Raw genomic sequence first — 12376 nt, 5'->3', positions numbered from 1 at the left:
TTTCAAAAAGGCTTTGCACCAGGATGAGGTGGCTTTTCAGCTATATCAAAATTAGTATGTTTCGTAAAACTGCAATTCTCACATCACACAAGTCATGTGATCAACAACCAGATGTTATTGGCAGAAAAAGACGAAGAAGAAGAAGATAGGAAGTGGCAGGAGGATGACGGCGCAGCATGTTTTTGAACAACTTATCACGTGTGATTGTGATTGCATTTCTTATTTAACAGAAACACTGCAATTGCAAAATGTTGTTTTTTCGACATTAGCGTAATGTCGTCAATGTTTTGCTCTCACATTTGTAACGGAAGCACAGCTAGTGTATGCTGCGGCCATTGATTGGGAAAAGGCTGCATCGAGCCCCGTAAAGACAATGTTTCACGGTGCAGCTCCCACATCTAATTCACGAAGTGTTACCATGATTTTGCTGCTAGTCTTGCTAAAATGTAGCATTGCTCCAGAGAACAAGAGAGTTGAGTAGCTAAATGAAAGGCTATAGGTTGACTGTGCTTATGTACCAGGACCCCTCTCTGGGTTACGGCAAGAGGAACAGTCGCAGCAGCGTGTTCCGCATAGTGCCCAAGTTCAAGAAGGAGAAGGCCGCCAAGAAGACGAGCCCTCAGTCAGGTAGGGGCGCTCGTACCGTCACCTCTCTGAGCAGACACATGTACCTACAGCTGCTCAGGAAGGGTCAAAGGTCAATTAGCCCCGAAGCATAACATGGTGTTTTGGAGGCCGCGTTGCTTCCTTTAGATGAGGACGTGCATGAAGTCGACATGTAGAGGTGGAAATGCTTGGTGAGGGCATGTGGTTGAGGTGTTACATCCCGAACCATCAACCTGCACCCCCACCCCTTCATTCATGCTCCTGTCCGGGTTTGTGGAAGAGCGGAGGTGATCCGGTTGTAGCTCGTCAGGCTGGATCAGTTGTCCAGATGGGTTGGGTGGGGGAGGGGGGTTGGATCTTCCTGTCACCGCAGGCTGAACTTCCTGCAGATCACTCAGGCTTCTGCCTCCTCTCTCCTCCTCCGTCTCCTGTGTCCCAACCCCAGTTGATGCTAAGCCTGTTGCAATAATCAATAAATCAGTTAATCTCATGATGAATTAAAAAACATTTGCATGGTTCAGCGTTGTTCTCTTTTCTCTCTCTCTTTCTACCAAACACTAGATGACTGAAAGTCTTCAGTCTGGTACTTTGGTCTCAATTTGTCCCTTTTTAAAAAAAAAAAAAAAATCTGTTTAGTTTGCAAAGACTTGAGCGTCCATTTTGTTTGTTCCTTTATTTTTCTTTTGTTTTCTTTATTTATTTTGAATATTTAAAATGTCTTCCAGTTCAGTATTAATCCCATAACTGGTGATGAAAAAGGCAGAGTATTCAAACAAACTAGATTTGTCCCATGGATAGGATACCGCCAGTTAACGGGTTAAATGTTAGTTAGCAGGTGAACTTGCATTATTATGGCATTATGACTACATTAATTGAAAATGGTCTCAAGACAAGAATATTATCGTTTATCGCAATAACTACTGGGACAATTTGTTATTGTGACAGGCCTAGTTGAAGCATGACCTCCTCCTTCACCTGTACTCACCCCAAACTCTCACCTGAAACAGAATGCATCCTTCTTACCACCTATCAGCCTCTTCATCCTTTCCCTGCCAAACCGCCGCCACTGCATTTCTCTCCATCCTTCCTCTCTTCCTCATCTGTAATTTACCAGTTTGAGCCCATCTGTGAGCTTTTCTGTGTGTGTGTGTGTGGGGGGTGTGTGTGTGTGTGTGTGTGTGTGTGTGTGTGTGTGTGTGTGTGCTTGTTTGTGACACCATCTCCATACGTGTGTGTGTGTGTGAGAAAGATCCTGGGTGAAATGAGTCAGAGATTCAGGTGAAGTGGTACCTGTGAGGCGCTCTGAGCCCCGCTCTGCTCTGCTTTGTGTGTGTGTGTGTGTGTGTGTGTGTGTGAGTAGTGGAGAGGTGGGGCACAGAGGAGGTGGGCGTCTGGCTGGAACAGCTGAGTCTCGGGGAGTACAGAGACACCTTCATACGGCACGACATCCGAGGCTCAGAGCTGCTGCACCTGGAGAGGAGGGACCTAAAGGTAATCACACACACACACACACTGGTGTTTACAGCTCATAGTGAGTCCAACAATCAGCTCTTCCTGTCTCCTGTCGGTGTGCTGCTTCTCTATGGCTCTGTGGCCTGTCCCATGTCTCCCTGCTGCATCGCTCTGCTTGGCTTCCACTGTCTGGTGTTGCTCGGTGATAAGACCTGCTAACCCACTAACGCCGTGTTTACTGACCAGGAGGGAAGCAGAAGACACTGGGGGGGTGGGAGGGGATTCAAGCCCAGCTTGAGCGACTTGTTGAAGACCACAATCTGATGACCTGTTATGTTTAAAGGGGTAGTTTGGAGTAAAATCATCTTTTTTGAGCTTCACATCATGTTATAATGTTTTTCGCTCATCAACAACATACCTGGAGTGTTGCCTTGACTCTTTCATGGATGCCTGAGAAATCCTTCATGGCAACAATTCAGCTGTGCAAAACGACTGGTTGGACCGAGCACCGCCTTCGAGCTCCTCCTAAAACACAAAGACGTATCAACACATCAAATTTAGCATGCACCAATAATGTAAGGGCGTTTCTGTTAAATATCTGACAGCCAGATGACTGTTTTTTACTTTTGACCAATTCATATTTTTTCTTATTTACAGGTTTATTGTGTCTCTGTTAAATGACTGATTGTAATTGCGTCACTGCACTGAATGAAAAATGTCTTATAGGATTTTTGTTTGTGCTCTACTTCTGTTTAAATTCTTTAGTGTACAAACTAAATTATAATTCACACTCGAAAGTGTTTTTGTATTATTATCTTGTGTATAAAGCACTGAGTTTCTGTCTTCTAAAAGGGCCTTTAGTCTGGTGTGTGATCAGTCCTGCTTGAAAAACCTTCAAAATACAAAAAACAAAATAATGCTTTCAGGTTTGGATAAAAATGGGGGGAAAGAGATTATTTCATATCCAACTGTTAAAAGATGAAAATACATGTGCTTGTGAATAAATCCCTGCATCAGTCTAGGATGTGTCTGAGAAATAATAAACTGATGCTTATTGTTTCTCATCTTTATTGTTTTAATCTGATGCTGATACATATTATGAGTGTTTATGCAGTGTATATCCAAATTTAAAAAAAGTTGAGTTAAAAATTTACAGAATTATTTACTTTAAATGTCCTGGATTAGACAATTTTGAGTCTAGAAACTTTGCAATGTTCTATCAAAAAATGACTGGGGATCAAGAAAAGCACTCAATTCTAGGTTGTACTTTCTAGTTCATGAAATGTGTCAATAGCTGCGTTTCCTTTATGAATGTACACAAAACTTTGTCGATGTTCCGCTATTGTAAAAAACTCCACAATTTCAGAATTCCAGTGTTTTCATTAAACAAGAAACGTGATCAAAATCACACACAAATCAGTTTGTTCACGCAGTAAGTCATTAAGAAACATGCCTCCCACTTCCTGCCGTCTTTGTCTTTTCCGCCAGTGGTAACATCCGGCTGTTGGTCATGTGACTCACGTGATGCAAGAAAGTTTTTCCACTGCACTTTTGTGAAAAATACAAATTTTGATGCAGATGAAAAACCACCACATCCATTCGCAAAAACATTTTAAGTTTTTTTTTTTTTAATTGGCATGTTTCCATTAAGCTAATTTTTGGAATTCCTATTTTTCAATTTTGCGGTCCATGGAAACGCAGTCATTGTTGCAGAGCAGGTCTTCCTTTGTTCTATAGTGGTAGTGTTTTGCAACTTTACACACACAATAGGAAATAGGAACCATAGAAATCCCTAACAACTCCTCATACTGGCTTGTGTTTGGTCACAGTGCTTGACTTCTTCTGTTTTGTCTCTCTGTTGGATCTCAGGATCTGGGGATATCGAAAGTGGGTCATATGAAGAGAATCCTCCAGGGAACTAAGGAGCTGGCCAAGGTCTCCATGGTCGACCTTTAACCTGGAAGCAATAATTGCCAGAGACGGGGAAGCCACACATTCCCCCCTATCGTGGGAGTTTGGGAGCACCGTAGGCAGACAGCAAAAGAGAGAGAGGAGACGAGTATTCAAGTCGAGCCGGCTTTAACTGCTCCGCCATGAGCGCCTTTGTGACGGTGCGGACGGGACCAGGACGTGCTAGTGTGCCTGCGTGTGTGTGTTTGTGCTGCGGTGCCAACATGACAGTCCAGAAAGCTGAGGAAAGTTCAAAATGGAAGTCAAGAAAATTCATAGCAACAACAAAAAAAAGCCATTTCAGAGTTAATAACCACTCAAGCACACTATCAGGTATGCAAGAATCCATATTAATAACTAGTTGTCTGATGAACTAGTAGCATAAATAAGACTTCCATGAGTTCGGGGTTCACTTTTAGTTGGAGTTGAGCATGAACTGCAGATGATTCTTGAGCATTAAAGCAACCGTCAGGATTCTGCCGAAGCAGAAAAACAAACATCTCCATCTGCCATCGGGTCGCGGTCGCATGCTACGCTTGCTAAACTTTTAAGTATCTTTAACTGCATGATTAGTGTCTTGATTTTTTGGTGTGCAAGATAACACTTGAAGAAGTTTTACATGTTTTATTAAGTATTACGATGCCATTTGTTACTACTGAAACCAAGATGGTGTGCTTTTTTCCCCTCTCTCGCTCGATTTAATTTATTTTTACTAGCATGACTATGACGTGTCAAAGATTTCTGTCAAGTGCCATACTTTCGGTTATTTGTTGTAAAACGTGCTGTACGGCAGCCACCATAGAAAGATGAATGACGAGGTAGGAATTGGTGGAGTTGTTGTCCGTGGATGTGAAAACAGAACCAAAGTGAATGTTGGAGGAAAACCTGATGATTTTGTTTCGAGGACCGCGAGGGGTCTCACTTCCGCTCAGACTGGGATTAACGGTTTCCAAGGAGACGCTGCTGGTCAGGGGCCAGACAAATATATTATAGGGTTGTTCAGTTTTTTGTTTTGTTTTTTTTGTTAGGAATACCTAAAAGGCACTTTTCACATATTGCTTTATGCAAGTGCAAATCCTCATATCATTACATACAATAAAAGCAACAACAAAAAATCACCTCAACTTTGTATCTTTTGGCAGTTTTAACTAATGCAAGATAGCAATTAGGTAACCAGTTTTGAATATGTAACGAAGCAGTTGATCTTCTATTTCCACGTTGATAGAAACTTTTTCCTGTTAGTTTATTTAAGGTCGATGGCATTACAGGGTATATTTCTAGATGTGATGCTAGGTTTGTACATACTTATGCACTGTACATACGGTAAACAAGTGGATGCAAACGATGTTTGTAAGTGTTGTAGCCTTATGCATTTTGTAGTTTTGCTGACTTGGCATGCTTTCGTGAAGAGCTCCCCCTTTTGGACAAAGTGTGAAACACCTTAAACAGTCGTGCATTGCTGATTTTGTTTTGCTCTCTTGTACATGTTGACTTTGTTGTATTCTGATGATGGTGCAATATCGGATCTCTTGTTTTGTTTCTCTCTCTTAAACTTTGCAAAATGATCTCTATCTGTGGGGGGGGGGAACTTCTAAAACGTGTGTTTTTATTTATGTTTATGGTTTTTTGTTTCTATATTTTGTTAGTCTGGGAGAATTTTTAAAGTTCGACCCCACAGCTGTTTCTTACATGGTCCAGACTTCTTCCAGTGGTTGATTTGTTTGTAGATTCGCTCCTTTGTGCTTCCAAGATGATACTCTAATAAGACTGTCTGTGAATGGATTGACTAGGCAGACGTGACTGTTGTGTTATCACGTATCATAATGTTTATTTGTGAATTTGTGTGCACAGACAGTCAGTAGCCTAACATGCAAGCAGTTGTATAAGTTCAGCTGCAAAATAATCCTTATTTTTACTTCTTTTTTTTGGGCTTTTTTTTTCAAAAACGAATCAATATTTTGCAGGTTATGACACCTTATTAGATTTGCACATTCAAATGTATCAGTCCCTTCATTTCAGGCCTATAAGACATTATGAAAGAACAGAGGAAGACAGACGATAAAGCTTGTTTTATTTCTTCCAATACAAACTGACGTTTGATAACTGAGGCTAGGGAATAATAGTTGGTTAATTTTAGCTTTGCAGTAGCTGCGTTTCCATTACAAATGTGCGCAAAACTTTGTTGGTATTTCGCTGAAATCAAGTTGCAGTTGCCGTGTTTCCACTAAATAAGACACACAATTAGAATCCCAGGTGAATAAGATTGTTCACGCCATGAGTCATTAAAAAACATTCTGCGCCATCATCCTCCTGCCACTTCCTGTCATCTTCTTTGTCATTTCCGCCAGTAGTAATATCTGGTTGTTGATCACATGACTCATGTGATGCGACAAGTGTTTCCATTGCAATTTCATGAAATACACTAATTTCAATACGGCAGAGTAACCACCTCATCCTAGCTCAAAAGCTTTTCTTTTCGAAAAACCTGAGCTTTTTCAAAATTGTAGCGTTTCCATTAATTGAATTTATTTTTGCTATCCCAATTTGCGCAGCTATATGATCAATGGAAACGTTGCTAGTGTAGCCCTTTCAGTTAATATTACACTTGCAGTGTCTTACAGTGCTATTCATACCACTTGGTGCCACAACCTTCAATGTATTTCATGTGGTGAGTTAGCAGCGAAGGATGCATGGCTTTCAGTTGTTTCTGATAAGTGTGGCATGCATTACTATTTCGCCTTCTTGAGTCAATATTCATGGAGAACCTAAAGATTCAAAATCTTGCAAATTCTTCTTATCAAAACAACTCAAACTGTCAAATTGGATGGAGAGATTTTTTTAAACCTCCAATTTTTAAGTCTTGGATTTAGCTGGGGACTTTTGCTAGGCCGTTTTAGCACATGAATTTACCTAGATCTAAGCATTGTCACCTTGGATGTGTCTTCTGACAAAGTCTCACCTCTCAGGTCTTTGGCAGTTATTTCCCCATCTCAATCCATCTTTTCATCAACTATGGCTAGTTTCTCTATCCCTGCTGATGAAAACATCGCCAATCCATGATGCTGCCACCACCTTGTTTCACTATGGGGTTGGTGTTTTCGGTATTGTTAGTTTTTAACACATATATGCCAAACAGCTCCGAGCAGTTTGGTAAAGTTTTTTACTCTTAGCTTACTTTTGTGGGAAATTGGTTGCATGTGTGGCCTATGTGGATCTGGTGGCTTCTCTTGGTGCAGAAATGAACGACAAGGAGCTCAATCTGGCATCAGTTGTTTTCTTTAATTCTCCATCTGCATTTCACATATGGGCACCGAGGTAAAGTCAGTCTCTGGCATGAAAGAAACTCCTGCAAGGAGGAGCCAGAATGTTAACGTGAGGGAAATTCCCGCCACACTTTCTCACGGACTAAACATTTCTATAACGCAACAAAAACGATATAATAGCAAAACTAGCATAACCTGGATTAAACATATTTCAATAATATGCAAAAACGAAAACCATAAACATATTTTATAAATAATATTTCTTTATCACATCGCAGAGACACGTTACCTCGACAGTGATCTTCATGGCTCTGAGGATTACCCATAATACCCCGCTCTTTCTAGGGTGAATGCAATACCCCGTTTTACCAGCAGATGGTGCATTTTAGCAGGATTTAACCTAAACCATTTTAACTATGTTACACGTTATTTTATTTAGAGGCATCAGACTAAAAAGCGGTGAGTAAAAATGCATGCAACACTTTCTAAATTTTTATTCATATGAGAAATAACTGCTAAAAGACAATCATTTTCATTTTCTTTGCACTCTGCAGTTATGTGCTCCTGAGCGTTGGTTCGCCACATAAAATCTTATCAAAAGGCATTGAAGTTTGTGGCAGAAATGTAATTAACCATGTAAAAACCTTAACAGTATGAATTGTTTTGTAAAGTACTTTCTGCATTTAATGTTGGTGCAAAACAAAACAAACTGGTTCAACTTTTCTGTTTTGAGGGACCGCACGCCCCCAAAAAGTGGCTGAATTCATCACCGTGTGTTATCTGTAACATCCCACAAGGGGGCGATCTAACACACGTTAACTCCCAAAGCAGGCAGCTGAAGCTCGACAGTTTCTTACAGCGACAATCAGTTGGTTGACTGTGGAGCTCCTCACTTATTTGAACACAAAATCGAACCAGATTTAATCTTTAAAGACATAAATATGTGTGCTATTTTTCTTATCATGCTGCCAAAGATATTTGTTTTATGAGAACTGACATCCCATTGCAGTGCTGGTTCTTGATAAGCGACCACTTATAGCCTCTCTGTACCGCCGGACACCAGGCGAGTTCTGAAAAACTCCGTCGCCGTTTTAGACCAGAGAGTTCTCCACTTTCCTATTTCCTAACAGTGGAAGTCAGTCACCACTGTCCTCCCATGATGGGTTTCCCACTGGTCTGTAAATAATGCTGCAAACTGCCTGGTTTTTACCAAAACCAACTGAACCCACGCGGATCTGAAAAAGACAAATGAACACGTCGTCCTTTTTTTGCTGTGCGCGTGCGTGTGTTTTTTTTAAGTGGCGGGAGAAAAGAAAAGTGAGTTTCATTTGTTTACATTATGTTTACAATGGCACAGGTTTCCTTTGTAAGACTCTATATGTAGCTACAGACAATATTTGCATATTTATTGTCTAAGGTTTAATGATATAACGTGTATTGTGTTTTCACAGTTGGAATATAATGTTACAGTTCTCACCTGTATTACTTATCTGGATGATTTTGGTAAAGTAGTTGATCATTTTTATGACTACTATAAGTGACTGTTTTCTGTGCCTTTTTATGGTTAGAATGCATGGTTACCTATTTATTACAATTTGGAGTCACTGAGATGTGTATTTTTGTATTCGGAATAAATAAATGATTCAGCCCTTGTTGTACATTTGAAGGTGCCTTGAAACAGGCCACCTGTTCATATCTCTCTTCTTCAATAAAACCAAATACATATGCAGTGTGTTTCTGTCTCCTTCTGGTGTGACACATGACCAGGACAATAATTCATGTATTTTTTAAACTATTATTATTGTTATTATACAAGTAGAACAAGCAAGTCATGCTCTAGATGTTGCAGATATCAGCTGCTTTAAAGATACAGTCCACTGGGATGTATTCTTTTTTTTTTTTAAACAAATATAATCTGACAATTAAAACACAGGTAGATGACACTGTATGGGTTAACATTGCTGCACAGAGTTTTTAAAAAGTATGCTTAAGAAAAAAAAAAACCCACCTTGTTCTGTTTCGTTTGTATTTGAGTTGATGACATCACAAGAGGTACAAAACTGGAGCTGATCAGCTGCTATTATTGGACTCTGTCACAGTCTAGTGTCTTGACAATTCAATAGATCAATTTTGACGCCTTTCAAAAGTCGACCAATCATTTTTAGTGAAATGGTCTTAGCCCCGCCCACTATTGTTATTATACAAGCAGAGTATAATAACAATAGCAGAGTACAAGCAAAGCTGAGAAATAAAATGTTAGTATTAGTATTATGTAATAAAGATCAGCTTGAGCTTTGCATCATGTTATAATGTTATTTCCTCGACTTACCTGAAGTGTTGCCTTGATTCCCTATTTCATGTTTGAGAAATCATTTAATCTCAAAAGAACTCTGATCAGTTGCCTGTTACTTTATGCTGCGTAATCAGAATCATTAGATGAAATCTTTCTTTAGGTCCCAGTGTTGGCTCTTCACAGACATGTCTTTTTTTTTTCTTCTAATTTCCAAGAAGCTAAAACCCACCACAGAATCTGTTGAAGTTTTAAATAGTTTCAGTGTTGATGTGCCGACGGTAAGCAAAATTTTCCCTAAAATGTGGTTTTGGGAGGGGTGGAGTGGATGGAGGAGGGAACGAGTATATTTCCAAGGTAAATGAAAAACAGACTTCATCACTGTGACAATACAACTAGAAACAAGTTTGTGAAGGTAGGCACAGCCTCTCCTAATTAAAAAAATAAAATACATGTCAGGACAAAACAAAGCAAAAAAAATAAATAAAAAATCCTCTGGTGCCAGTATGTCAAATACATAAAATACTCAGCTAAATATTTGTAGTTTAGGTCTCTGTCTTGTGGGTCTCCTGGCTGTTTCTTTCTCTCACCTTCACCATGTCTCGGTAGGTTTGCAGTTGCATCAAGCTTTCATTCTCAAACGATGAATCAGTTCTCTGGGACATGATATTGATCTATAATCTAATCCTACTTTAAACTTCTCCTTTAAACTCCTCTGTGTTCTTCATGCTGCTGTTTGTTCTTTAACTCTTCTGAGGTGATTAAAGAACAGCTGGATTTATAATGACATCCAATCACTTACATATCCAGGCTATGCCCTTTTTCAGAATTTTATTTGTAAAACGAAAAAGAAAAATCTTGAAACTCTTCTTTGTTCCATTTATGCTCCATCCACTTAACAGCCCAATAAAACACATTGACATTTCTGGTTAAAACTAAGTGTGAAGATGTTTAAGGGGTGTGAATAATTGTGTCAGTCACTGCACAGAAGGAGAGATTACAGGAGGAAAAACCTGAGTGTGGAATATGGTAGGATTATCCACTACATGTGGATGCTTACATCATCACTGTTTGACTTGTGTGCAGTCAGAGTACATGAATTGTCACACACACTAAGTAGCAGAGTAAATGTTAGCCAATTTTGAGACTAAAGTAAAATACGCAGCACTGAACACTTTTAACCCTTTCATGCATAGTGGTCACTACAGTGGACAGCTATCTAAAAGCCATTTTCTTGTGCTTCCTGTGGAGTTTTATGTTATAAATGCACACAGACCACTGAAGTGGACACTAATGCATCATAAAATATACCATCAACTACTGGCCATCAGCTGCAAATGCAAGAAATTATTTTTGTTAAATACAATATGGCCGACAAACAAAAAAGCATGAGAACCGACCCGGTCCCTCCTTCTACTGTAGACGACTCTTGCAAGTAAAAAAAATATTGTGACATCAGATAACCCCTAAGGAACAATACTATTGATGTATTTTTCAAATAACAACTTTGTATTTGGACAAAATTACAATTGATCACATAAAAAATAAAAATAAAAAAAAATTTCTTTTTACAAAAAAATGTTCCTACCTTTTTTATGCCTTAAGAAAAGAATTTTAGGGGCGTGCTGTGGTGGCGCAGGGGGTTAGCACGCCCCACGTTTGGAGGCCCTAGTCCTCGACGCGGACGTCGCGGGTTCGACTCCCGGTCCCGACGACCTTTACCGCATGTCTCCCCTCCTCTCCTCACCCTCCTTCCTGTCTGCCTACTGTACAAAAAATACGAGCCACTAGCGCCGCAAAAACTCTTCGGAGAAAGAAAAGAATTTTAAAAAATGGAAAAAAAAATTCTGACACAAAGGATCATAATTCATGCATCAGAGGGTTAAGCCACCCTTAATGTCTTTGTTATTCTACTTCCCAGCAGCTAGATTTTATATTTTTTAGTTTACCTCACAGTTTGTCTCATGTAGCTCTTCTTGTTTGTAGTTAAGTCTATGTAGCAAGTTCATAAAAAAGGAAAACAATATATATATATATATATATATATATATATATAGGAATTGAGAATTCCAATGCAGCTTTATTCTTTTTTGTATTCTAAGTGATTAACACTGAAGAAGGTTCTGTCTATTATGGACAATAAACAGCACCCTCTCCACCACATAGTGGACAGACAGCGGAGCACCTTCTCACATAGGCTGCTCCAGCTCCGCTGTCGTAGGGACAGATACAGGAAATCCTTCCTGCCACATGTCATCTCACTATACAATAAAAGCTAAATCATTGTTCTGCACTAATCAGTCCAATTTTGCACAACTGCACTGTGGCACACTTGCTGTACATATATTTACATATACATACTGTATCTGCATTTTTTGAATCTTTGCAAGGACTGCTCTAAGCTGCTTTTTATATTGACAGCATGTTATATTTTATTTTTATTTTATCTTGTCTACATTGCTACTCAGTGGTGGTTGTTGTGTGTCTTGTCTCTATGCTGCTGTAACTGCGAAATAATTTCCCTGCTGGGATGAATAAAGTAATTCTATTCTATTAAATGTATTGCCTCGTTTATTAACCCTTCATGTAGATGTATTATTCACAAAATATTACGAATAAAAATGAACAGTGCTGAAGCTGAGTGACGTACACTCACACAAGTTGCCATGTTTCAGTACGCGAGTAATTCTACTTTTTTATATACTCCTGAAATTCTCGAGTTTTGATTATTTTTGTCCTACAGAGTGCGACATCTTTTTTTGAATCTGGGTTCTACTTGTGATGCCTGACTTTTGTTTTCATGGGAAGACTATGG

At 39.4% G+C, this 12376-nt stretch overlaps 1 protein-coding gene across 8 annotated transcripts in view; it reads left to right on the top strand.

Annotated features, from left to right (window-relative positions):
* The window catches only part of dgkh (diacylglycerol kinase, eta), a 65126-nt gene extending 59536 nt beyond the window's left edge, over positions 1 to 5590 (top strand). For 4 of the 8 annotated variants that reach the window (XM_028022071.1, XM_028022073.1, XM_028022076.1 and 1 more), the window contains 3 exons: positions 522 to 627; positions 1967 to 2097; positions 3928 to 5590. In XM_028022071.1, the coding sequence (XP_027877872.1) occupies positions 522 to 627; positions 1967 to 2097; positions 3928 to 4014 (324 nt within the window). In that variant the 3' untranslated portion in view covers positions 4015 to 5590. Of the gene's footprint in view, positions 1 to 499; positions 628 to 1966; positions 2098 to 3927 lie in introns of all 8 variants that reach the window. The other 4 variants (XM_028022074.1, XM_028022079.1, XM_028022072.1 and 1 more) reach the window with 3 other exon arrangements.
* The last annotated feature ends 6786 nt before the right edge of the window (positions 5591 to 12376 follow it).

Source organism: Xiphophorus couchianus, chromosome 7 (genome assembly GCF_001444195.1).
Source record: "Xiphophorus couchianus chromosome 7, X_couchianus-1.0, whole genome shotgun sequence".
In the NCBI taxonomy this organism is placed as follows: domain Eukaryota; kingdom Metazoa; phylum Chordata; class Actinopteri; order Cyprinodontiformes; family Poeciliidae; genus Xiphophorus; species Xiphophorus couchianus.
This window is presented reverse-complemented; position numbering and strand designations above follow the sequence as displayed.